This window comes from Penicillium angulare, assembly GCF_028827245.1.
Source record: "Penicillium angulare strain IBT 27051 chromosome Unknown utg000004l_segment0_segment0, whole genome shotgun sequence".
Classification (NCBI taxonomy): domain Eukaryota; kingdom Fungi; phylum Ascomycota; class Eurotiomycetes; order Eurotiales; family Aspergillaceae; genus Penicillium; species Penicillium angulare.
Window position 1 is genome coordinate 4,442,844 of NW_026623163.1, and position 25,263 is coordinate 4,468,106.

The 25,263-nt window shown below is 45.5% G+C and overlaps 11 protein-coding genes across 11 annotated transcripts; 6 read left to right on the top strand and 5 right to left on the bottom strand.

Annotated features, from left to right (window-relative positions):
• Nucleotides 1-377: 377 nt before the first annotated feature.
• On the bottom strand, nt 378-2,556 carry N7478_005541 (alpha-actinin, sarcomeric (f-actin cross linking protein); the record flags this gene model as incomplete). The annotated part of the gene is made up of 4 exons (XM_056921755.1): nt 378-563; nt 624-2,231; nt 2,354-2,420; nt 2,501-2,556. 4 exons carry the CDS (start codon nt 2,554-2,556, stop codon nt 378-380), a joined length of 1,917 nt encoding a protein of 638 aa, XP_056779792.1.
• A 1,017-nt stretch (nt 2,557-3,573) lies between these two features.
• N7478_005542 (aldo/keto reductase family protein) lies at nt 3,574-4,516 on the top strand (the record flags this gene model as incomplete). Its single annotated transcript, XM_056921756.1, has 2 exons — nt 3,574-4,083; nt 4,181-4,516. 2 exons carry the CDS (start codon nt 3,574-3,576, stop codon nt 4,514-4,516), a joined length of 846 nt encoding a protein of 281 aa, XP_056779793.1.
• A 99-nt stretch (nt 4,517-4,615) lies between these two features.
• On the bottom strand, nt 4,616-6,532 carry N7478_005543 (initiator tRNA phosphoribosyl transferase family protein; the record flags this gene model as incomplete). Its single annotated transcript, XM_056921757.1, has 4 exons — nt 4,616-4,755; nt 4,856-5,522; nt 5,641-5,813; nt 6,295-6,532. 4 exons carry the CDS (start codon nt 6,530-6,532, stop codon nt 4,616-4,618), a joined length of 1,218 nt encoding a protein of 405 aa, XP_056779794.1.
• Nucleotides 6,533-8,201: 1,669 nt separating this feature from the next.
• On the top strand, nt 8,202-9,025 carry N7478_005544 (HAD family hydrolase; the record flags this gene model as incomplete). The annotated part of the gene is made up of 2 exons (XM_056921758.1): nt 8,202-8,210; nt 8,270-9,025. The coding sequence occupies 2 exons, from the start codon at nt 8,202-8,204 to the stop codon at nt 9,023-9,025; spliced, it is 765 nt and encodes a 254-aa protein (XP_056779795.1).
• A 661-nt stretch (nt 9,026-9,686) lies between these two features.
• Nucleotides 9,687-10,943, top strand: N7478_005545 (MutT/nudix family protein; the record flags this gene model as incomplete). Its single annotated transcript, XM_056921759.1, has 3 exons — nt 9,687-9,737; nt 10,392-10,632; nt 10,705-10,943. 3 exons carry the CDS (start codon nt 9,687-9,689, stop codon nt 10,941-10,943), a joined length of 531 nt encoding a protein of 176 aa, XP_056779796.1.
• A 190-nt stretch (nt 10,944-11,133) lies between these two features.
• N7478_005546 (putative NUDIX family hydrolase) lies at nt 11,134-12,149 on the bottom strand (the record flags this gene model as incomplete). The annotated part of the gene is made up of 2 exons (XM_056921760.1): nt 11,134-11,646; nt 11,835-12,149. The coding sequence occupies 2 exons, from the start codon at nt 12,147-12,149 to the stop codon at nt 11,134-11,136; spliced, it is 828 nt and encodes a 275-aa protein (XP_056779797.1).
• Nucleotides 12,150-16,853: 4,704 nt separating this feature from the next.
• N7478_005547 (uncharacterized protein) lies at nt 16,854-18,696 on the top strand (the record flags this gene model as incomplete). The annotated part of the gene is made up of 2 exons (XM_056921761.1): nt 16,854-18,479; nt 18,544-18,696. 2 exons carry the CDS (start codon nt 16,854-16,856, stop codon nt 18,694-18,696), a joined length of 1,779 nt encoding a protein of 592 aa, XP_056779798.1.
• A 1,349-nt stretch (nt 18,697-20,045) lies between these two features.
• On the top strand, nt 20,046-20,540 carry N7478_005548 (uncharacterized protein; the record flags this gene model as incomplete). The annotated part of the gene is made up of 2 exons (XM_056921762.1): nt 20,046-20,171; nt 20,247-20,540. The coding sequence occupies 2 exons, from the start codon at nt 20,046-20,048 to the stop codon at nt 20,538-20,540; spliced, it is 420 nt and encodes a 139-aa protein (XP_056779799.1).
• A 271-nt stretch (nt 20,541-20,811) lies between these two features.
• On the top strand, nt 20,812-21,690 carry N7478_005549 (uncharacterized protein; the record flags this gene model as incomplete). Its single annotated transcript, XM_056921763.1, has 2 exons — nt 20,812-21,210; nt 21,271-21,690. The coding sequence occupies 2 exons, from the start codon at nt 20,812-20,814 to the stop codon at nt 21,688-21,690; spliced, it is 819 nt and encodes a 272-aa protein (XP_056779800.1).
• A 1,180-nt stretch (nt 21,691-22,870) lies between these two features.
• On the bottom strand, nt 22,871-24,070 carry N7478_005550 (putative proline racemase; the record flags this gene model as incomplete). The annotated part of the gene is made up of 1 exon (XM_056921764.1): nt 22,871-24,070. The coding sequence occupies one exon, from the start codon at nt 24,068-24,070 to the stop codon at nt 22,871-22,873; it is 1,200 nt and encodes a 399-aa protein (XP_056779801.1).
• A 380-nt stretch (nt 24,071-24,450) lies between these two features.
• Nucleotides 24,451-25,148, bottom strand: N7478_005551 (GNAT family N-acetyltransferase; the record flags this gene model as incomplete). The annotated part of the gene is made up of 2 exons (XM_056921765.1): nt 24,451-24,704; nt 24,782-25,148. The coding sequence occupies 2 exons, from the start codon at nt 25,146-25,148 to the stop codon at nt 24,451-24,453; spliced, it is 621 nt and encodes a 206-aa protein (XP_056779802.1).
• Between the last annotated feature and the right edge of the window lie 115 nt (nt 25,149-25,263).

Below are 25,263 nucleotides of genomic sequence, written 5' to 3' on the forward strand. Positions count from 1 at the left end.
TTTCGGTAAAGTGTTTCAGGATCAACGGTATATTCAGAGAGACCTCTATTCAAACGAAGACGATGATCTTTAAATCTTGATGTTATTGGTGGTATCCAAAGTTCAGTACAAAAAACAGCGAGCACGCAAAATACAGTAACGTCGTGTGCCGAGGGAAGACAGCCGCACACCCAGAATCCATGCTGGGTATTGGAAAGAAAAATCGATAGAAAAGAACAAAGCCAGAGCCATGCTGGCCGAGCGGTGAAGAGTATTGGGAAAGAACACAGTAACACCACCCATAAAAACAGCCGGACAACACCCTATCAAAACAGACCCCTTATGTATGACCGATGACGCTGTGCAGAGAACAACTCGAACTACTTTCTTTTTTCGCTCTACTCAGTTCCATTCCTCCTCTGTTCCTCAATCATCTTCTCCATGAAGCTGATATAGTCAAATTTGGCGAGGTCACGGTCCTCGAGCATATCGGGACCGTCATGCGGAGGCATCGTCTTCACCAGGTGTTCTATAACTTCATCAGGGATAAGTGAATGTCGGAGATCGAGTTCCGTCACGTAGGGCTACGCTAGATGTTAGTATTCGTCGATGATAGAGGCAGAATTGATATTATTAGGACATACCTTGCCATCAGCAACTTCTCGGAAGCTCTGGAACACCTGCTCAGCAGTGTTTTGATCTTCCGTGACGCTGACCATAAACCGGATGAACTGCTCAAAGCTAACACCGGAGTTTTGGGACAGCCTATTAGCTCCACAGGTTTCCACATAGACCTGGTGCATTTCATCTTCATCGTACACAAGTCCCAGACTGGCAAGTGCAGCTGAGAATTCAAGTTCTTGTAAGGTATTAGATGCATCGCGATCAAAGTGACGGAAGACCGACTCGAACTCTTCCAGTTGAATCGGCGTCAGGTTAGTCATATTGCGAGCAACCATTTGGTTCTCTAGGAAGGCCAGTTTCTTCGAGATACTGGATTTTACGAGACTGAGTTCATACGAAAGCTCGTCCAAGGTAAATGTTGTGAAATCGTTCTCTTCCACGTTCGCCTCAGCGCACTGCGCATCTAAATCTTCAATTGTGTCGAGGAAAGCATCCAGCGGAGGGAGATTGTCGCTCAGCTTCTGAACATGCTTCAACTGATCTTCAACATCTCCATCCAGGCCAGAAATAGCGAGAGACAGGGTCTTCAATGTTAACGCAAAGTCATTTGCCTTGTCCGCAAATGATCGACGCAGAGCGTTTTTAATATCCCGAATTGTCTCATTGATTAACTGGCTGCGCTGGTGTTCGTCTCGTGTTAAGCACTCCCATTCATGATCACATGTTTCAAGGCTTAACTCGACAGGTGGCTCATATGCTCGCAACCGATAGGTACCCAGCTTAGTTTTAATGTTGCCCAGAAGCGCAGCCAGGTCTGATTTCTCCGCTACCCATTGACGCTTCTCATGTCGCTTGTATAGAGAGAATTTGTGGGCCTGTTCCTTCACATCTTTGTAGGTTCCCTCAAACGAGGAGTTCTTCCATTGGTCACGTTGAGCCCGAATTAATTGAAGGAGCTCCTTCATTCGACGTTCATATCCTGATTGCATATCCCATGCTCCATGCATGTTGTTGACAAACTTCTCAACTCGGCGACCGGCGTTTTCAACCCTTTCTAATTGCGAGAAAGCATGGAACCAGTAGGCAATGTATGTCATCAATGATCGCTCATCAGGTCGGGGCACATCGCACACATCGTCCACATCCAGCAGATCGGGAATTCCGATTTCCTTCGAAGCGATCTCAAACGCAAGTTTCATATTGCCACGGTGGTCGCTCTTATCCAACGCATCGTAGTCGATTAAATCGGGTCGGTGAATATCGAGTAAGGCACAGAACGCTAATCCGTCGTTCCAGCTTGACGAAAAGTCCCGCACCTCCACACCTTCATAGCATGCTGTTTTCCGTTGACACCAAAGCAAGAGACCTTCTTTGGCTGTCATACCCTCTTCGCTGATGTCACTGATGGTGAATCGGAGAATCAAAGTCCAGATCAAACCGAGAATGATCTTGCGGTTGCCATCGACGATATCCTCCGCTCCGATGTTGGTCATTTGGATCTTTCTTCCTTTGATGAAGTCCAGACTCTTGTTGACATTTTCGAATCGCTGTACCCGCAGCTTGGGCTTCGACGCATATCGACCAAGAGATTCATTTCCGAGGATTTCGAGGAGATGGATAAGCATGACCTAGTTGCGTAGCGCATAGTCAGCAAAAAAAGTCCGGGGGAGGTGGATGTATCTGCATTGGGGATACCCCGAAGTTGGAGTGACTTGGAGTTGGCCTTTGATGCGATGGGCACTCTACTTACACCATCAGATAAATCAGTGACCAGGTCCTCGATGGCCAGATCACGGGCCTTCACTTTGTCATTCAGCCTGCCAGAGGAGCAATAGTCAGTATTTTGTTTACCCCATGTATTGAACCCTCTCATCCCCAATCCAAGGAGAGCACGAACCATTTTGTGAAGGTCTTTTGCTGCACATTAATCCACTGCTTCTCAACCGTCAACATTTTCGAGCCTGGTAGACATTCAGGGCCGATTGGCCAATATTTTATTTAATGCGTGAGGAGCGGAGAAGCTCAAGACTGTGAATTGACCGATTGGCACAGGGTTCAAGAGTGGGTGAAGAATAGAGAGGTGTTCGAGATTGAAAGTTCTTCGGGTTGAAAGCCGACTGCCACTAAGCCTTGAAAGGGATGGGCTGCAAAGCAACACAGACAATGAGGGGAGGTGAGCTGTCAAAAGTTCCCAGGGCCGAGTCCGATAGGGGCGGGGTGTTTCTGTCTCCCGAAAGGGCGCAGATCACCCCAGCAACGTGAGTTTGTCTCGCTTTTTCTTTTGCGGCAACAAAGACACACAATGAGAAACGAGAAGCGAGTAGGGTGTACACTTGAGTATTGTGGGAGTTGGAATATATGAAACAACCACGAATCAAAATCCTAGACCAATGAGGAATAATACTCACAGATGGGGAAACAAATGCCCGCCGCGCTGGGCGGCTGGGCGGCTGCACTGGGCTGCCCATCCCTGGCGATCAGGTCTATGCTTTGTTCTCGACTTGGCCAATCATTACTTGCTTGACAGATTCTATTTTGGGCTCAGTCATGGGTGTTCTGTGGATTGAATTATAATCTAATCTTGTAAAATAATATGCAAGCCTGGAGTTGGGCAAGCGTATATAGCCGCTACTATACAGTACTAGTATGTGAGAGCTATAGTGTGTGTGAGTTTATTTTAGATAATGACCCAGATCACACCATACCCCGTCCATACATGAATAGACTAAAGACAAGCCATTAAAAATCCTCTTGACACATAGTTTCTATATAAAAATCTCTATTTGTTGATTGAAGAGGGCAAAATCGATGGTGTGCTCAGTAGTGAGTAATCGCTAAATGATATCATTCGATCCGGTTCCGTAGGGCGGGGCCGATGCTTCTACATTAATAACTCTTCCCTCAAGCACAGCACAGAGCTCTTTAACTCGCAAAACGCCCCTATCAATCCCACGCAAATACTACACCAACATGTCCTATAACATAAACGACCGCATTCCCCTCCCCAATTCCGCCGATCGCATCCCGCGCCTAGGATTTGGCGTCTACCGCTCCCCGCCAGATCAGTGCGTGAAATCCGTGCACAAGGCATTGGACGTGGGATACCGACACATCGACACAGCACAGCTCTACGGCAATGAGGCTGAGGTCGGCGAAGCTTTGCGCACAGCCAATGTATCCCGTGAAGAGGTCTTTGTGACGAGCAAGATCCTAGTCCCAGCTGGATCGCCAGAGGCTACCTATGAGAAGCTGGTAGAGAGTGTGGAGAAGGTGGGCGGGCCAGGCGGTTATGTTGATTTATTCTTGATTCATAGCTCCAAGTCTGGCTCTGCGGGTCGCAAGCACTTGTGGCAAGCTTTAGAGAAGTTGCGCGAGGCGGGGAAGACAAAGAGCATTGGTGTGAGCAATTTTGGAGTGCAGCAGATTGAGGAGATGCGGGCATATGCCAAGGTGTGGCCACCACAGGTTAATCAGCTCGAGGTACGGACCAATTCTTTTCTATTTTCATTTATCTTTATTTACATGAGCTTCTTTGTGAGGCATGGTGTTCAATGCGCTAACCGTTGGCTTCTTATAGCTCCACCCATGGTGCCAGCAGCGTGAAATCAACGACTACTGCAGGCAGAATGACATCGTCGTCGAGGCATATTCACCCATAGTGCGCAACTACAAAGCGAATAATCCCACCCTCGTGGAGGTATCACAGAATTACAACAAGACCACTCAACAGGTTTTGATCCGATATGCACTGCAGAAGGGATGGGTACCGCTTCCCAAGACAGATAATGCGGATCGCATTGCTGCGAATGCCGACCTCTTCGACTTTAATATCAGTGCAGAGGACATGCGTACCCTGGATGCGCTCGATCAAGGAGCCGAGGGAGCCATCGTCGAGGCAGTGGTAAACGAGTGAGCCTGTACCGGAAATCGGACATTATCAGCGGACAATGCTTGAATACATCAGCTTCCACAGAGGGCATCATAGTGATTCCGAACACAAACGACCCGAAAGCTACATCAAAAAGGCATTGACCGATTGTAATGTCGACCTCGACGGGTTCACATTATGGTTAGATGACACGATCCATGCAAGGCGCTGACGGATGAATTGCTTGCTGATAGACTGTTTGTTCAGCGATGCATCAAATTCTCCTGGATATGATTTTGTGATTAGTTAGTTCATCTTTGATTCCCAACAACGTTTCTCATCTAGCGCCTGAAAAATTCTACAACGCGCATTCATGAGACGTACCGTCATCATTGTAAAATTGGCAAATAATCGCTAACAAAGCGCCAGCAGAGAGATCTTTGCCAGTGTCGCAGGTCACCAGCAAAGACCGAGACGATTCAGACCCAAGTTGGGCATTGACAAAGGCTCGCACTTTATCTAGTGATTTGCGTAGATCTCGACTACCCAGTTTAGCTGATGCGCAGCCTAGATTGAGTCGTTTCGGATTCTCCAGATCGGCATTAGCGTCGCCATTACAGTCGATAACAAGATCGTACTTGTTACTGCCGTTCACACTGGGATCCGTGGAACTGATGTAGAGATTACGAGTCGGAGATATAAGTGTCGCTTCCTGACTAGGTTGCTGCTGCTTGAACTCAGAGATCAACTGTGTAATCAGGCCAGGCAGATCTTCCTCAACGGTGCCTTTCAAAACAGCCTGGTTTGCCCAGAACACAGGGGGCGTCAGACCATGCGCCCACCCTTCACTATCATCACCAGCACCCTGGATATATCCACCCTCAGACATCTCGGCGCCATGAACGCGCTTTGAAGCGGAGCACAGAACGAACAGATGATATGTATCTGCCTTTTGCAAATCTGTAGGATAGAAGTAATCATGATTGGCCCATGCTACGCGAATAGGCTTCTCAAGTTGTTCTCGCAGGTGATCTAAATCGAGGTTGAGGGCCTATGTTACAGAGACGGTTAATTCATTTGTCCACGATTGTCTCAGTTCACCCGGGTAAGAGGGGTAAGATGTGTATATGTAGTAAGTCCCATTTATGGAAGTTGAGGAGTCAGCATACTTTGAACGATTGGACGAAGCCATCGATGCGGTTCTCGATTTGTGATTCTTCAGATTTGCCAAGGTAGTTTGGTGGCAAGGCGACAGGATGATACGTCGTTTCTTTCGGGAAAAGGGCTCGGTTCATTACTGCACACCAAATGGGGATCGTTTTCGATAAGGCGTCGGGCATCACTGATATCGTTAGTATCGTCAGCGGCGGTTATTTGCGTCAGCCACAATGCATGGTGGTATTTGTGGATGAACGACACGGTGCCCAATCAGGCTACCGCTTTATCCAATTTTCTGAACTTGAACAAGTATCTCAAGGTTGACATACATTTTCCTCGGCGAGTTGAATCAACGATTACGCACCTGCATCATGAGTAAAGAACAGAATGTTAGCCTGGAGAAACAACGAATAAAACTTGAAATGGAAATGAAAATGAAAATGTTCCAAGTAACATCCAGCCTAAACTCTGCTGATGAAGGACGAGATACCTCATTGGATAAAAATCGCCGAGATAATCAATCAATCAATTAAGCAGCCAGAAACGAATAGAATTCTTCACTAACCCTCCATATTGACGAGCCAGCGGAAGCAGCTGCAGATTCAGCCTACGGCAGCTAAAATCCCATTGCCCAGTATGACCGTCGGTGCTTTTGAAATACGCACTCCCTGCTTTAGTATCCGGAGAGATATACCAGCTACCACAGCGTTCATTGGCGACAAGTGGAAGGCTGTAATGCTCCGCCACCTCATGCACAAAAGCCCCATCAGTCTCGATGGAGCGGAGCCGGTTGGAGACGGATAGAGCAGATTGACGCAGCGAAGAGAGAGTCTGTGAGATTGATGTTTGTGCCGATGGGAAGTGCAAGTCTTCCAATGTTGGATATGTGCCGGATGACCCCATATTTGACGAATTACTATTTAGTATTGATACTTTCCTTCGTTGTCGTATTCTGGGGTAGTACTGCCACCCAATATACTGGGTTATAGGTGGTAGGCGGGGATTAGGCTGTCTAGAAGTGTATACTTTTTGCTGGGAGGGGTTTTGGTATTAATTCGAAGACAGGATTTGTCGGATATATGCCCCACCAAGTCCTGTGTTGAGGATTTGGACCGTTGTGAAAATAGCAGATGCGTTTGTGATCTGCAGTTGTGGGCCTGGCCAATCATGTTCAGGACGACCGTTGGAATGTGGGGGTCGATGGTTTGTATGCGCTGCAGATATACTACTCGTACAGATTTGGGATAAATATCCACGGACAATTTTGTCTTCTTTGGAGATCGAAGCTCGCGGATCAGAGAATTTGTGTATTCTCCGAATAAGCCCCTTAATTGTATATGAAGAGTGGGTGATCTTTGTTATGAAAATATAGGAAACATGTTCAAACGAGTAGGATGTACATGCCGGGCAGCCGAAAAAAGAACAAATCCAGAAGGTTTGAAGACAATGCGTATTACCTATATGAACAGGGCGGGATTAGTAGAGAAAAAATTATACTAGCCTACAACACGTCCAGTTCTAGAAAATGGAAATGAAAAGCTCAACATGACTCTAGGTGCCTGGTGACTACAAGTCTCGACGCTTTGGCCCTCCAATGAACCCGAGAGTTCGTAGAGGGGGTATGATTGAAGCCCATGGGTGTCTTATCAGATCCAAATACGTGTTCAAGTCCTTGCCTGGTTGGAGGGCCTCTACCCACCGAGGCAACAGCCATAGGTGTAACAATAAGTTGACCATTAGGTGGCCCACACATATGGTGCCTAAGCCTATATAGTCACCGTGCCACCGAGTTAACCCGAACTTGGACCTCCGCAATAAAGGTCAATCCAATGAAGCCCTCTAAAGCAGATGCACGGTCCGTGTTGGCATGCAGATTCACTCAGCGGGTTAGTCTCTATTTAGTGAGAGAAGCTAAACCACTGTTAAGAAATCGCGATGAGTGGCCAAGCCTAGATATGAATAAATGGGTGTTTGTATGTCAGTTCCTGCAGTAGTCCAACCCCAAGTACTTGATGAAACGTCAAGTACTACTATAGTATGACAGATGTCAACGCTACAAAGATTTCTGCGACTTTCCAAGAGTAGATTTGAGTGTTGAGCAAAGCACTATACCTGAAAGGGACTAGGGCGGGGATACAATTAGATGACTCATCTCCATCTAGATTTTAATTGGTGGAGAGTGTATCCCTGTCTGTTATAGGTTTAAGGTGATGCAAGTACTCGAAACCTGATTTTACGTGTCTGTGCACTATTATTTCAGGTACAGACTACAAGTTCCCCTCCCGCTCTGGCCCGGTTCTCTGCGATCCCTCATTATGCCAGCGTCATGCTTTCCGTGGGACCAAGGGGGTCGTTTCCCTCGAATAGAAACTATGCGGGTCCTGACTTCCCTGCTGGTGACGCTGATCTTGTTCCGGTGTTTTTATTTCCCTGACGCAACTTCCCATCTCTCAATTCTCTAGAGCAACCATTTTCCCTTGAACATCGCTCCAGTACTTCTCGCGGTTTCGCCAAAACTTACCTCGCATACAATAACAAACGCGCTCAAGGATACATTCCCCGCACTAACACAATGCCTAAAGTTCGTGCTCCCATTGTTGTCAACCACCGATCACTACTAACTTAATAATTGAATTTCAGATTACGGAAATTTTCTTCGATTGTGACAACACCTTAGTCCTTTCGGAAGAACTGGCCTTTGAGGCATGCGCTGACCTCGCCAATGAGATTCTTTCAAAGCAGGGCATTCCCGATCGCTACACTGGCGATCAACTGATCAAGGATTTTGTGGGACAGAACTTCAGAGGCATGATGAAGTCGCTGCAGGAGAAGTACAACTTTCAACTGCCAAGCGATGATTTGGAAGCCTACGTCAAGAAGGAAGAGGACAAAGTGATTGCTAAGCTTGAAGCCAAGGCGAAACCATGTGTTGGTGCCACCGAGGAATTGGTTAAAGTCTTTGAAGCGAAGAAGTATCATCTCGCTGTGGTTTCATCTTCTGCTTTGCGCCGGGTCCAAGCCTCCATCAAGAAGGTTGATCAGGACAAATACTTCGATCTCGATATGGTGTTCAGTGCAGCGAGCTCTCTTGAAAAACCTACTTCCAAGCCTGACCCTGCCATCTACCTCTATGCTCTGGACTATGTGAAGAAGACCGCCGCTGAGACTGTTGCAGTGGAGGACAGCAAGTCTGGTGCTCTGGCTGCCGTTCGGGCTGGCATCTGGACCATTGGATATATCGGCAGTTATGGCGAAGAGATGCAAGAAGAAATGAGTCAGCGCTTAAAGGACCTTGGTGTGCATATCATCATGAAGCATTGGACTGAATTCCAAAGCTGCATGCAGTATATCGAGTCTCTCCCTCCCAAGGATTCCGCTCAATCTTCCAGCCTGTGATAGCCTTCAACGCCTGCTTCCCCTCATACGAATTCATGATAGCAAGCATTTGATCGTTCCGGAGCCTTTTCTTACTCTTCTCTCTTAATCGATACCAAGTCTAGATGACTTCTCTTACACCCATCTTATCATTTGTCAGAGCTTGAAAATGTATACACCGTTTCCTCGGGCTAGGCTTTCGATAGCATTTTCAAACTTGCTACAATCGCGCTCTGCGACACATGGGTCTTTTTATCCTGCATTCACATGTAGCATCCTTCATCTTCATGATAGACAGGCCATCAATGACACCATTACTTTAAGTCAGGAGCTCCAGTGTAGAACTAGTACGCATTTAACTCACAGCATCAAACTTCAATTCCCTAAGTTTGAAAGTCATAAATATCAATTCAACAACGACCAGAAATGCTTAGAAACCCTCATGCATGAAAGAGCTCCCTGCAGTGATGACGATCTGCGATAAGATAGATAAGCGAACCCCACTGCACCCAGTGTATCCCCTCCTCACCTCCATCATTGTGTCAACATTAGGATTAGCCCCGGTTTAAGCTCGATCATAGTGTCTGCTGTCTAGATACTGGCATATCATCCTGAACCACGAAATTGCGATTGCTCAATTTGAATTATTTTCTCGCACGCTCAGTTTTCGACCTGCTACGATATGGCTCCCCCCAGCCAAGCCAACTCTAAGAACCTTTCATCAGGACCTCTGGTACGTTCCGATCATTTTTTACCTTGTTGCTCTCTATGGTTCAATAATTTCCTCGAAATGAAGGCAAAGAACTATTGAAAACGAAAAAAAAAAAACTTTTACTGTTGAGCGTCGCCCAGGCAATAATATAATCTGACAGAAAACAAATTCTAGGATCCCCAGGAAGCTAGATGGATTCGATTAGTAAAGACGACATACAGTGATCCTCTAGGTATCGAAAGAACCTGGGAATCTGCTGAGCGCCAGGTAAGACTTGACTTCCAGCCTCACTTTGGGTGTCATTGCATTGTGCCTTGATCACCGCCCCTACGCCAACCGGGAGTTGGATCTCCCACTACCCATACCTTGGAAATCAAGCCACCCCGTCCACGAGGCTCGCAGTCCAAGTCATGCTGCTAGAAGCCAAACAAGCCAAACCTGGATCCAATGTAATGCAGTTTGCACCCACAAAGGATTCCCGATATCCGATTACCACGTCGTCGGGATTCGAAGTGCGGGATTATTGTTGCGCACAGCCTTCATCGGTTGCCTAACAACAAAACAGGCTATACTTTCTAGAAAATGTTTCTCCCTTGGCTTCCCAAACTTGGCCATTTGTTCACTCCACCATCGTGTTGCGTGACCGGGAATTATTCATGCTGACCGGCTTTCCAGACTCGCCCGGCCAATGCCGAGATTGACGGTGTGGGGATCGTCACTATCCTGAATAAGCCCACGGGCCCTGAACTGCTTCTGCAAAAGCAATACCGCCCCCCTATCGACAAGGTCGTTATCGAGGTTCCCGCCGGACTTATCGATGCGGGTGAAACACCCGAACAATGCGCGGTACGCGAATTGAAAGAGGAGACGGGCTATGTCGGTGTGGCGGAGCAGACAAGCCCGGTAATGTATAACGGTACGTCTTTATCTCTTGAGGAGCTCACTGGCTTCGGTGAATAAATAAGGGAGCTTGGACTAAATGTGGCAGATCCCGGTTTTTGCAATACGAATCTCAATATGGTTCATGTGCGGGTCGATATGAGCCTCCCTGAGAATCAGAACCCGAAGCCCGAACTTGAAGAAAACGAGTTCATCGAATGTTTCTCTATTCCAATTTCTTCCCTATTTGAGGCAATGAAGCAGCTTGAGCAGGAGGGATATGCGATCGATGCCCGAGTTGGCACTTTGGTTGAGGGAGTGGAATTGGCGAAGAAATGGAAGTTTTAAACCGAAATCATTTCAAGGTTTAGATGGACATAGACTCACGTTACACAACCTCTGAAGAAACATATGACTGGTTGAAAATGCACGCTAGTCCGAGTTACTAGAATATTCAATAACAAAAATTTGAATCTGTTGAATACGCCCGAACCCTCAATATCCCTTTTGATGCTCATAATTTCTATGCATTTATTGTTTAGATCTTCCCTTCTTGCTGCAAACCTTTATACAGTGCCCACGCAGCTAAAGTTTTCCCATCTCGTAACCCCTCCTTCCACAGATTTTCCAACGGAACAACTTTCAACGTGATCTTCTCCCCATGGTCACGCTCCCCCGTCAACTTCCCCTGAAGCTCTTCAATCTCCTTCCGACGCATACGCTTCTGACATAGAAACAGAGGAATAAACTCATCACTACCACCAGCCGATGGATAAAATGCCTTCTGGAGACATTCTCCATCATCAGGCTCCGGCATAGATTGCAGAGCTAAAGCAGTCATATCAAGCAACTCACTGGACTGCACGGAGAGCCCAGTCTCTTCTTGAATCTCCTTCGCCGCACCGCCTGCAAAAGTCCCACTATCATCTAGCATGCCAGCAGGAATCTCTGCAAATGCCAAGGACCCAGCCGGAATACGAGGCTGAATGGTAAGGATTGCCCATTTCCCATTTTCTTGATCAGCGGGTAGATCATCCGGCTGCAGAATGAGCTAAGAGACACAGTCAGCAACACGTTCGTAGATTAAGACAAAGTGCATTGGAATAGAAAGATTGTAAAAGCCCCGTAATCATATAGGTAGTAAATTAAGGCTTCGGCATTGAGAAACAGGTAATAGGTAATGGGTAATATCGAATACGGGATTCCGTTGGTCATGTGGCGACGAATCAAACCACTTACCAGCATGCCTACACTACCACCTCGTAAAAATACGCTGCCTGGTAAACTTTCGCCCTGAGAATTCGATACGTCGGCCTTTAACTTGACAAAGCCCAACCTTCCACCCCCAAAGCGATCAATGGATTGAATGTCAATCTTCCGTAGAATGTACGGATCCCCATGAAACTCATGTGACGAAAGCTGCTGACGCTTTAAAGAGTGTTGAAGCGTCGAAATCCAAACCTTGAAAGCTGGGAAGGAAAGTAGATCCTCCTTCACCAGGTCTGGGATGCTATTGACGCGTGTCTGGGAGTCGGGAAGCATAAATGTAGACATGGCGGGTGCCTTTGCTTTTGCTGCACAGCCCACAAGCTGGGTTCGGTTTCTATTTCCAAGACCAAGTCCGATGCTGGACCCGGGTGTCAATTTCTGCAAGGATACCCGCGCGGCAAGATGCAATCGTGGCAGCATGAATCCGTGCTTGGGGCGATGATCGAAGATCTGAGGCGGTGAACCTCGATCGGGGAAATTCGATGTGATCGATGTGTTCCGTGCGGAGTAGATTGCCTTCTTTTCAAAGGTGTAAGGTTTGATGGATGATTTGAGTTATTTTGCTTGTTGCTTTTTTTCATGTGTTGGGTGACTTAATTTTTTCTATGGCCTTTGTGGTGGTACTGGTGGGACGGGGTCACTGGGTAACTTCAAGTTGGCTCGGACATTCAGTTGATGACGTCTTTTGTCCATATGAGCATTGAGGGGGGCTGGGGCTTCCTTGTTGAAGTTCGATTTATATTTCGTATTTCGTATTGGACCTCTCGATCGACTGCAGACATGAAACGAAGCAATATTTTCCGCATGACGCAACTTATTTGCATTGTGGATTTCTTACATTTATCGTGCATATTTAGATTCTTCGATCTTGATAGGTAGCTTTCGATAATCATTTACTTTTACAAGTTTCCATGCATTACAATATGGGAAAAGATAATCAGATTGATCGTCATTATGTGCTATCTTCCAAGGTTGATCATGATGGCTATGTATATTCACCCTACCTCGAATATACCCCGGGGCCATCACACGGGGCCCATGCTACAGCTCTAGCTCAACCCGAGGCATACTATATCATTGATCAACGGAGTTAAAATAAACCAAATTATCAATCAAAAACGGTGTTCCTGTAAGAAAATAAAACTAATCCTGCAACCCGGATGACCCACCCAATAGAAACAAACTATCTGCATGGAACCTTGGAACTAATTCCTTAGGCCATGCATGAGATGCTTCCTCGTAGCATCTAGAATTCAAAAAACCCGAACTAAATTCACCCGGGTAAAGCACTAACCTCGAAAAGTTCCACATTCCTGCTTCCTCCCGTCATCTCGAACATCCTGTATACCCCAGTTCCTAGAAGATTTGCACCAGCCCCCAAAAATCCCATCATGCCATGTTGACCGATTACCATGATAGGCGGTCTTTCCCACTAATTTGGGTCGTTGGGGAGAGGAAGGCCCGCATACCGTTCCATCTGATCTGCTGGTTTTTTCACCCGGGTACAATGCAATGCTTACCCCGCCCGCGAAATGATCTTCGGGTCCTTTACCCCTGTCCTTACATCATTCTTTGCTTCTAAATTTACTATCCCTCGCGACTGTAGTGCAATTTGGGATCCGAAGACAGGGGCATTTTACTCTATGAAGGAAGATAAGAAGCGGGTAGCCAGGATGGGTTGCCTGAAAATCGATCATGCGAACCATTTGGCTAATTCAAGTTGGAAAGTGAGTCTTTGCTCTTGTATATGTAGGACGACGTGTTACCGCTCATAGTATGATGTATACTTTGATAACAATATGATATCTACTGATGCGCCTAGATAAATCATGGTGGCCCTAAATTTGATACTTCTAGATGAATAAATTGTATGAAGCAAATAGTTCCATTTCCCTCCGATTTAGAAAATAAATTCAGAACATTGAATCTCGACCGTTGAATTTGTTTGTCTCTCGTGCATAGCCCATAGACTTAGTCGCTGCACCATATAAACATTGTAAAATATAATCCAGGCGCTTCGCACGAATAAAGAATAACTCATCTGCAAGAAAAAGCAAATAACGAAACCCATGTCGCCATTTCCTTGAAAGGGCATTTGTTTGCCGCTCAACCTGATGTTGATGGCCATGCCGTTGCATAGTGGATCGCATGGTCTTTCCACCCGGGGCCATCCGGGGGACATGACATGGACATGAGCATATTAGCTTTACGAAATATGACAAGGTTCAGTCAAGGAGTATCTATGAATATCGTGGTTGATTGGCGAGTACAAGGGGCTAAGGGCAGTACTGCTTGGGTATCTGGGCTCCGCGGCCCAATAATAGAGACAATCAATTGTTATTCTAAAACGTCCTGTAAGTTCCTGTCAATCCGAGTCGTCCACTACATCCTTATGCTATATCTAATATCTTCATAAGTATATTAAGAGTTTTTAATTTGGAACAGAAGAGCGTATCGCTGGGAGTTGGATGTCGTGATGAGCAGGATGAGGTGTCTATATTCCTTTTGGCGACTCGGATGCCCTCATAGTAGACCCACCAAGGAACATCAATACGAAGAGGCAAAGTAAAATAGCAATAGCGTATATCGTGGAAACTACCTAGATAGTGATATATTTGAAAGCGATATTATGAATTTTTTTAATTACTATGTTGTTTCCTTGATAATGACTCGGAACTCAAGGACAGGCGTGAGGTCTGTCATGCAATGAAAGAATAACTCAAAAGTACGAATAGAGCTGCAACGTGTTCTTGCATACCCCAAAATGCCCCTAAGCCATGTGTTCAGATATCAATTGCCTTAAAGCCTCAAGTCAATCAATTGGCCCACGAAGAAGCCGCATGATCGCCCATCAAAACATTGGCCCTGAGGGACAAGGCAGATAGATCGGCTTTCTGGTTTGAGCAAAAATGACGATGAATCGGCTAGTGGCAGCCCAAAGAAGCTCAAACGAATGCAGTGAGACCCAATAAAGATTATGGGGCGCTTTGTGTTCAAAACTGGTCCCACCAGGAAGTCTGGGACTTGAGGGAAATAAGTAAATCAACGTCACAAGGTGGAGGGTTGAGTTAGGCCTATGGGGAAAGTAAATATGGCCAAAGAGTTAGGCCCCTGGGTACCGGTGTGAGCAGATACGTTGTACCCGTAGGTCCGTTTCAGAATTAAAGCTGAATTTTGGGTCCTCTAGGCATGGTCAGTGCTTGTTGGTGAGACTATCTTGAAATATCGGTGTGGAATCAGGCTTCGGAGCGGTGACTGGCTGGAAAGGGAGTTTGCATGCAAGGGCCGAGGGAAAAAAGAAAGCAAGAGAACTCCAAATCCAACGAAATGCCTCGTTATCCATGAGGTTTCAAAGAATTGGAGCTCCCGAGTCCAAACTTAAAAAAGGCGCCGAAATAGGGGGTAGATTGTTGAGCGTGGAGGGTTGAGTCTGTTAAGCACCGGGAAGGGATGCTAAAGTATAGGTGTACGGTGTACCTATAGTTGGCAACCGCACCCGAAACCTCTTTCTCGAGTCATTTATCGGGCGATAAACAAAGGCGCCGTTGGTTTTGTGATATAGCTTAATAATGTAGTAGTCGGGTTCGATCGAACTGATCACTGTCAGCCTTGGCCCTCGACGCCTTTTTGGTTTGTTCCGGTGATTGACATCATGGATGTTTCACGCATGGACATGACAATTTTATCTCCCCAGGGTTATGATTTCTTTTGATTTTACCAGTTTTGCTTTTTTGAAAGAGGAAAATAAAATACACATAGTACTTTTTTTTTTTTTATCTCCAGCCAGAATCGGGGAAATAACAGCTGTTATAAGCCCAAAACGTACAAAAGTACTGTTGCAGAATTGCCAACTTGTAGGGTGATGCAGGAGCCGCCGCAGGCAGCCACTAGAGAACTTAGTACTTTCCCATGTATTTTTTCCATCCCTGTCTCCATCATTATATGCGACTCAAGTACTCAATATAATCCCCTCTCTCCGCCAGGGTTGGCTGCCTCATCCAGCTTGGCTGAAACTACAAAAACCGACCACGATTCCATCATTTTCTAGGTGAAATTTTCCAAGTACGAAGAAATAAACCTTCATATCCTTCCCCGTTAGTATACCTAGGTATCTTACCTTGTTTCTATACAATATTTCCCGTTGAAACCCTATTTGACCCCCATTTCCATCCATTTAAATCACTCTTCACCCCCCAAATCTCCGCAAATTCAAATACACCCGTTGGAAAATGTTCCCAGGCCCCACCGCCATTTCACCGAGTTCCACTACGACCTATCCCGATCTAGACAATGAAAAAATTTCTAACGATCGATCAGATTATGTGCAGCACTTGAAACGGACGATGGGTGATAAACCATCAATTCTCCGTTCGAAGTCGCGCCCCAATCACAGTGCGTCGTGTACCATATTAGACCCCAAAGCCTGGAAAGCTGCTTACAGCCAGTGTCCCAGGTATGTTTAATGTCCATAATGTTGCGTTATTTTTATTTATTTCTAAACCTCTTTGCTTCACAGGATTCAGTTTGGGCGGGTGCGCTCTGAAGACTTCGTTTCAGTCCTCGATGGCTAATCGCATGCGGCCATCGGCCACTCCACCATTATTATGTGGCAAATCTAACTCAACCTTACTTGCTGACGATGGCACAATCGATACACTCAGTAGTAATGGTGCTCGAAAAACGAAGTCATCTCGGGCTAGCGTGGCCCGTGCCGAGAAACTCCGGCGTAAACCAAGTCCTAAGCTTCCAAGGAGTCGACTATCGCCAGGGTTATCGAATGCTCATTTTTCGAACAATCATCATTCTATAGGTGGAATGGTAAACCAGAGACCTTTAAATGGACAAAATAACGAAATCTCTCACTTGAAAGCGGAACAAGATAGTTGGCATTATCAGGAAACATGTCGCCCCAATATCAACAGAGTTTATTCCAGCCCGACACCCCTGACAAGTTTGCCTCAAAATGAAACGGAAAGTGGATACACAAAAATGCAATTTCTACAAGATGTTTCCTCACGAGAAGCCTCTAGGGATTTTGAAATGGCGGATCCCTCGTCGGATTTAAAAAGCATGACACCATCAAGCCCGAGTACAGACAATTATGGATACCAAGAAATGTTTAAGCAACCGGAGACCAATCCAATTACCGAAGAACAATTGATCAAAGAAGTCCGAGCAATCTACGCCGGGCTTGTGATGGTCGAACAGAAATGCATGGACATCTACAAGCAACAGACGGAGTCAGAGTCGAAGACAGAATTCTCTGAATCGCAATGGCAAGCTCTAGTCTCATTGCATCGAACCTTGCTCCATGAACACCATGATTTTTTCCTTGCCTCACATAACCCTTCAGCTAGTAAAGTCCTTAAAGGTCTTGCTGAAAAATATGCTTTACCTGCAAGAATGTGGCGATTTGCCATCCATTCACTGCTGGAACTCTTACGAGAGAAGCTACCGGGATCTATGGACTATCTGTTGAATTTCATATATATTGCCTATTCTCACATGACATTGTTATTAGAGAGTGTTGAAGATTTCCGGGAAACATGGATTGAATGTTTAGGCGATATAGCTCGGTATCGCATGGCCATTGAAAAATCCGATTTGGCAGAACGAGAAATCTGGGCAGGAGTTTCCCGATCTTGGTATAATCAAGGCGAAGATGAGAGTCCCAATGTTGGCAGAATTCAGCACCATCTGGCAGTATTAGCTCGACCCGACGGTTTACAACAATTATTTTACTATACCAAATCTTTGGTTACTGTGGAACCATTTCAAAATGCCCGAGAGAGTATTGCTCTTTTCTTTAATCCTTTTAAGGGACAGGAGCTTAACCAGCAGACAATGCTTACTGCATTTATTGCTACACACGGGATTCTTTTCAACCAGGGTCCTCAAGAGCAATTTATCCTCTCGGCTAACCGCTTTTTATCATTTCTGCGAAAGGAGGTTCGTCGATTGGGTCAGCAAAGGCACTATGGTGTTTACATGATGTCTTGCAACATCTCTGCAGTCCTGCAATATGGTCAGCCGGAAGTAGTCATGGAGTTGGAATTTTCTCAGAATAAAAAAGAGCTCGTGAGCGAGGTACATAAAATGGCACTGGGGTGGACCTCGAGCTCAGCATCCAATGCCACGAGCGAGCCAACGACTTCAACCCTCGCCTTTTCACCCATTGCTGCCCAAGGGAGCGCCCTTACATTTCATACACTCACTATTCTTCTCGACCAATTGAGTAACGAGCAGATTTACCCAAGTATTCACATCTCCTTGGCATTTATCTGGTGCCTAGCTCTCCGTCCTATCGCCATGCAACAATTCGAGGAAATAATTCCATGGCTACCAATTGCAAGATTTCTCAACATGCTTCTTTCTTCCGATACCGATTTTTTGAATTCTCAAAATGAAGAGTTTCCCGTTTGCGATGATGGATCTGGCAACCGCCAGCTTGAAGAAGACTTCCTCATCCGAGGTCAAGTTTGGAGCCAACTATATTATCCAGAGGGTTTCTTTTACGGAGCTCCCTCAGAAGAGGACAGGCCGGCTACAGAAGTACAGAAGACAATAATCCCAAGACAACAGAGGTGTGTCTGGTTAGGCGTGCGGATTGCAACGGTTCGTTCTTCCTCGCTAAATAAATAGCCCTCATCATGCTTACAGAAAACTGACCCTTGAATAGTTCCGCCGCTGGATAACATACAGCCGTGACGAGGGATTTGTACCAACACAATTTGCACGTGAATGCTCTGCCATTGCAGAGTGTCATGGGCATCTAAACAGCCGTGCGCTCCTTGCGGAGCCAGCAACCGACATTAAAATGAGCGAAGCGTGATTTAACAGTTATTGGATGTAGATGGATAGAGACATCTGGCCTTGTGCAGCCTTGGCACAATTTTACCCTAGAAAGCTCCGGGTACTAAGGACTCGGAGGACTTTCTCACAGCGTTGTAGAAGCCACCAGTGGGACAGATTATCGAAATGAATCTATCACTGGTGATTGGTATAGTTAGGACCACGAGTGGCCAAAAGCTTGATGGAATAGCGCCACCAAAAGGTCCAGAAATCTCCAGCCAGGCCTAGAACTATCAAAAGTACTGGGATACCAAATTTTCACTTAGACCACATGGCCACGATGACGATGAGTCTCAATACTGGAAGCTACTTCCAGGGAAGTAAGGGATCGAGCAAATCATACGGGAAGATATTGGAAATGTTTTGGGGGAGGCGGAAAAGGGAGTGATCGACATTGGAGCACGCGACTTGGTGAGCAACCTGGAACTTGAACACATAACAGAATAGCGAAGATATGTACATATACTACCTATGACATGGACGAATGTTACGAATACTAGAAATGAGACATTGGAAATGACTAAATATTGACACAGGGATCTTCCCCATTCAGACCTCACTAGCCGAAGAATTCAAAATTTAGTCTCATTTACTTTTCAAAAGTACTTGTACTTAATGCCCAACTTCGGAAACAGCCGTAGACCTGGGTATCCCTTCTTCCCGGATTTCTGGAATTAAGTGTAAGGCATGTTGACGTGAGCGCTTGAAACGCGTCCCAGCCATATGGTTTCTAAGGGATGTACATGCGTCGTGGTGCCGGAAAGGATTCCGAAGGGAGCCTCACATCAAGCATCGGCATTAAGGTGCATCATATGCATCAGTAGACAATGGGCAAAGTACCTACTCGAACTCCGTGATTTTCCTTTCACAAAGGCTTGTCAGTATGGGTGTTTAATAAACGATTTAACAGACCTAAATGCGTGGTTTACGGCTTCCTTTTCACTAGCAAATATTATTTATTCAAACATGGCAGGGAAACAACCAATGACTAAACTTCAACTAGTATCTGAGAGAATCATTCTTCAAGGCAGCATTCCCCAGCTATGAGACGAACCTGCGTAAACAGCACGTGCTGAGGGATATTGTATTGAGCGAGAAGTTTTGTATCCAGAAGATTTACGAAGTTATTTCCCAACAAAAAGCTGGCAATTTAACTCATAATTATAGAATCTAAATAGATTTACTCAAAAAGGCAATGCCGAAGCCAGTTAAACTGTCCATAGCCGTACCATTTTCAAGAGTCGTTGTGTCAATACTCATTTAAAAGCCCCTTGATATCCCATCCCCTTGGAATGCGATTTCCCTCCACCCAATCCAACCTCCCTCACAATGGCGGACCAACAAGAGAGAAAAGAGAATAGCCTGGTTCCAACCGTCACCAGAGCTGAAGGCCAATCCTTATCTCAAGATGCAGTTTTTGGCGAACTCACAGAGGATGGACCTAATTATCGCAATGTGAGTGGTTCATTTCCTATCTTGATATCAAACCAACCCCTTGGTTCCACCGACGTAGCTAAATCGATCGAATAGGTGGGATGGCTAGGAACAAGTGTCATAATGTTGAAAGTCCAGATCGGCCTAGGCGTAATGTCAATGCCATCTGCATTTGATGCTCTAGGAATAGTTCCTGGCATTATCTGTCTATGTGTGATTACAGGTATCACGACATGGTCAAATTATATGGTCGGCGATTTTAAACTTCGACACCCAGAAGTTTATGGCATCGACGATATAGGTGGATTACTCTTTGGTAAAACCGGAAGGATTGTACTAGGAACGGCATTTGTTCTCTGTAAGGTCATCCTCTCGTTGATAATTGCTTGAGATGTCCACGGACAAAAGCTAATATCCCATAGGGTGCACATTTGTCACTGGCTCAGGACTGCTGAGCATTTCAATCGGTCTCAATGCGGTATCAACTCATGCTACGTGTACAGCTGTCTATATTGCTGTTGCGGCTATAATAGCTTGTGCCCTTGCAAGTATCCAGACACTTGGTCGTATCTCCTGGCTGGTATGGGGTGGATTGACATGTCTTATTACTTCAAGTAAGTCTTCCTTTCGTGAAATCTGCTACTTAAGGCATGTCTAATCGATGGCAGTTCTTATTGTTACGATATCAGTCGGAGTGCAACATCGTCCTGCAGCCGCCCCTAGGACAGGCATTTGGGAATCTGACTATAAAATTGTGAATGATCCATCATTTAGCAAGGCTGCAACAGCGTTGTCTACGATGGTATTTGCAAATGCTGGCACTCCTGCATTTGTTTCGATCGCGTCTGAGATGCGAGAGCCTCAACACTATACTCGCTCATTGCTACTTTGCCAGTCTATTATGACTGTGTTCTATATCACCGTTGGTACAGTTATTTATTACTATTGCGGATCGTATGTCATATCTCCGGCGCTTGGATCCGCTGGTCCAACTATAAAAAAAGTCAGCTATGGATTTGCGCTGCCTGGTCTTCTCGTTAGTGCTTTGCTCTTTCTTCATGTGAGTAAACCGTCAAATTTCAAAGATGAGAAACAACACTGACATCTCTTGTCATTTTAGCTGCCGGCAAAATATGTATTTGTCCGAATATTATACGGATCTAAGCATCTTAGTGCGAATACAATGAAGCATTGGATTACTTGGCTTAGTTGCACCATTAGCGTCGGATTGACTGCTTATATCATTGCCAGCGCCATTCCCGTCTTCGGCAACCTTGTTTCTCTTGTTGGTGCTTTGTTCGGCACTCCACTATGCTTTCAGCCCGTTGCTGGAATGTGGTTCTATGATAACTGGAATCAAGGAACAGCCAAGAGGTCACCTCTATGGATAGTGATGGTGGGATGGTGTTGCTTTGTCGTGGTTGCTGGAACATTCTTAATGATTGGTGGAACTTATGGGTCTATTGTTAGCATTATTGAGGACTACAAGATCTCCCAGGGCTCGGCTGCATGGTCCTGTGCCGATAACTCTAATAGTTAGGTGCTTTGTTATATCTGCAATGTGGCAATGTTAGTGAAATGCGAAGACATTTTAGACTGTTACAAGAGAGCTTGACAATTGGACATTTGGATCCGCAAGAAGAGTAATGCTCTGCGTCACGGATCACCTCCTGCATTTGTATGGAATTTCAGTGTAGTGAGATGGCCTCATATAGAAGTCTCCTGTTTGCGATGAAAATATTGGTGAAAAGCTGATTGTCGTTGTCTCCGTCCCAAGGGTTAATAGGCTCATTACAAACTAGGAGATGCTCGAAATTTTTGCTCCGAAACTCAGCAGGAAGACCCAACAAGCTCACTGACATCTTGTTGATCTTGCCCTTGGCAAAGTTTTGATAGGCGTACTAGTAGATTGGGGGGAGGGAAGGAAGAAGAAAGACGGGCAATTTATAGTGAGACGTACGTCATATGGACCCTCTTTCATCGCTCTTTTGTAGGTGTAAGCCATATTTCCTACTTGATAAAGATTTTTAAATAAACAGGATGGATGTTCAATATCAAAAGATCTCCTATAGTATAAGGAATCTCCCGATACTAAACTAAAAATCCAAATTTCAATCCACACTTTCTTCACAACATGGCCTTTAAAGATCAAAGGGTATAATCTAATAGATTAAATCAGATACAATCTTTATACTCAAATCGTTTGCATAAGGAAAACAATGATTTATTATTGTATGATTGATCGAAATAAGATTTAAAGACAAAAATTTGAAATTGTTTTATTTCTGACATTTTGTATTGCATTTCCCAGAGATAAATTACCATATAAAAGTTAGATATAAAATGGTATCGTTCATCAATTTAGAATCCCTTTAAAGACTATTCAGAAAAAATAAAAAAATAATTAATCAAAGAGGTATAATCTATATTTTATATCAAATTTTGGAACGTCCGTCAACTTTAGATTTACTACTTGACGGAACTAATAGGCTTTAAGGTAATCAGTCAATATAAGTTTAACTGAACTATTTATTTAGAATAATGCATAATTGGAAATTAAACTTACTTATAAAACTAGTCGAATCGAAGGGAATGAAAAAGCCACGTTTTGTTGTTTTTCGCTAGGGTTTGAGTTGCACACAGACTTTTGACACACGTAAATCTCTCAATCCAAGTTCAAATGTTAATTGGTTTACCGAATTTCCCGCGGCGCACAGCTTCTATTTGGTGCAGCCTTGCATTGTGAACCCATTCTCACTTGTAGCGTCTCCATTCTCCACAATGAAGGTCATTGACCCCGTATAGTAGGCCTTACCCTCAACACGAACAACGACTCCCATTTGGGTCTCATTATTTTCGCCTTCTATTGGAATTTCCTCATTCACGATTGCTGCTGTGAAAGCTCCCGTGTTGAAATGATTCGAGACGAGTGAGTTGTATGCCCACGTCTGGCCTTTAGCTCTCACGTTCTTTGCATGCGCCAACGCCATGCGAGCAGCCACGCAGGATCCTGTTGGGGATCTGTCAATTTGGTTTTCTGCGAAGAGGCAGAGGCCAGTCTCCGCCCCATCAGCACCATCTGGCTTGAACCCAACTTCATGATCAACAACCATGACAGAGTAAAGAAACGACAGTCTTTTATCCTCGGGATGCTGCAATGCTTTGGATACCTCAGGTATTTTAGGTAGGAGGTTCTTCAGAGTTTTGGCAGCAGTTATGACAGATTCAAGCTCAAAGTTGCGCAAACCACCCAAAAATCCAAGAGCACGAGCATCCACTAATGCATAATATGCCCCGCCGTATGATATGTCAACATGCAAAGAGGACCTGTCGCCAAGCTCAGGCCACCTAAGGTCTTCAGGAATTGGCACTTCGATGTTCGTGCCAGCGCAATAGGCCGGGGTAGAAAAGAAGGTGACAGGACGAGAAGGATCCGACTTCTGACCATCCTCAGATGTAGGGACAACCACACGAACAAGCCCGCAGGGAGCATGGATATTGAACTTTACCTCACGGGTCACCAGATCGGGTTTCAATTCGTTTCGCCGCGGAAACACTGTCACGTCATGAGTGTCAACCAAGAATCGACCGAGTGCGATCGTTGCGTGTCCACACATCGTGGAGAATCCTTCATTATGCGTGAACAGAGTCCCAATGTGTGCATCGCCAGACTGCACGAGCTCTGTTTTTGGGATTATGATGGCACCATACATATCGTAATGGCCGCGGGGCTCTAGCATGACACGCTTGCGGATATTGTCGTACTGATTTTTCGCCTGGTCTCGTTTTTGAAGAAGTGTCCCTTTGAGTTCAGGGAAGCCAGAGTAGATGATACGAGTAGGTTCCCCGGTGGTGTGCATGTCGATGCACTTGATGATCTCCCCGTGGGAGGATTGCTCAAACTGCTGTACCAGGTCCATGGTGGAGAAATGGGGCGTAATACGGTTAAAGAAAGAAAAATTTTGGTCTATACAGAGAAGAATATCTTTGGGCGGTTCAAGTTCTTGTGTATGTACTGAAATGAGGACAGTGTGGCCGCGATTGTTAACTGGTCGATATTTGATCCCGGAGACGGCATCCGCGCATGTGGAGCATCTACGGAGGGGCCACCCGAACAGTCTCCGTTCTCGCCCAGGAGACGTGGTTAGTGCAGTTTAAAATGTAGAAAGCTTCAAATATATTGTAAAGACTGTGTTAGCTAGCATTATGTTCATTGCGATATTATGTGTATTGGCTTTCGTTCATAGCGAGTCTTCCGAGGCTCCCTTGAAAATTTAAGCACCTCTAGTCTGCGTGGGCATTACGCAGCCTGTGGTTGCTTTAGAAGAATATATGTGTCGTAAACATCATCAAATCCCCATGGGTTGAGATCTTGAATATCCTGATCCAGGAACTCAAACCCAAGCTTCTTGTACATGCCTAAAGCACTTGTGCCCATGGCGACTAAAAATATCTCTAGGCCCAATTTATTTGCTTGTTCAATACCGGATTCAACAAGTCTGCTTCCTATGCCCTGGCGCCAGTATTCTGGGTTCACAGCAAGATAATCAAGATCTTCGTACAGTTAGCTGGGTAGAACAAAGCTCAACTTGAACATACGAGCTAAAAAAAAAAAACAAGATTGCACTTACTAATATGTGGCTTTTCCGGTCTATGTTTGTTCATCATCTTATGCAGTGGATCATCGATGCCCGGCATATCGTTACGAGTTGTCCAGTCCGCTTTGTTGTAGTCTGCCGCAAAGGCCCTGCTCTCCTCTGCTGTAACATCCGGTATTTGAGCCTCAAGCCAGCTACCCGAGTGAGACTCTGGTAGGATCCATCGTGCGTAACCCACAATCCCACCAGTCGCGGAGTCGATGACTTTCTGATGTCTTCGCACAGCGCGGGCGGTCTGGAGACTTTGAGGCATTCGCAGGATACAATTGTCAATGATGGTATCGAGACTTCTGTCAATCCATAGCATTCTCCACCATGTCTGCGACCAGAACGCAGACATGTTGTTTTTCGATAAGGTTACGACATCTTTGTTTGGGTCGAGGGCTTTGACCTGATATGATGCCATTTTCCAACTACTTTATACTACTAGTAGTGGCTCGGAACTGAAGGTTGTC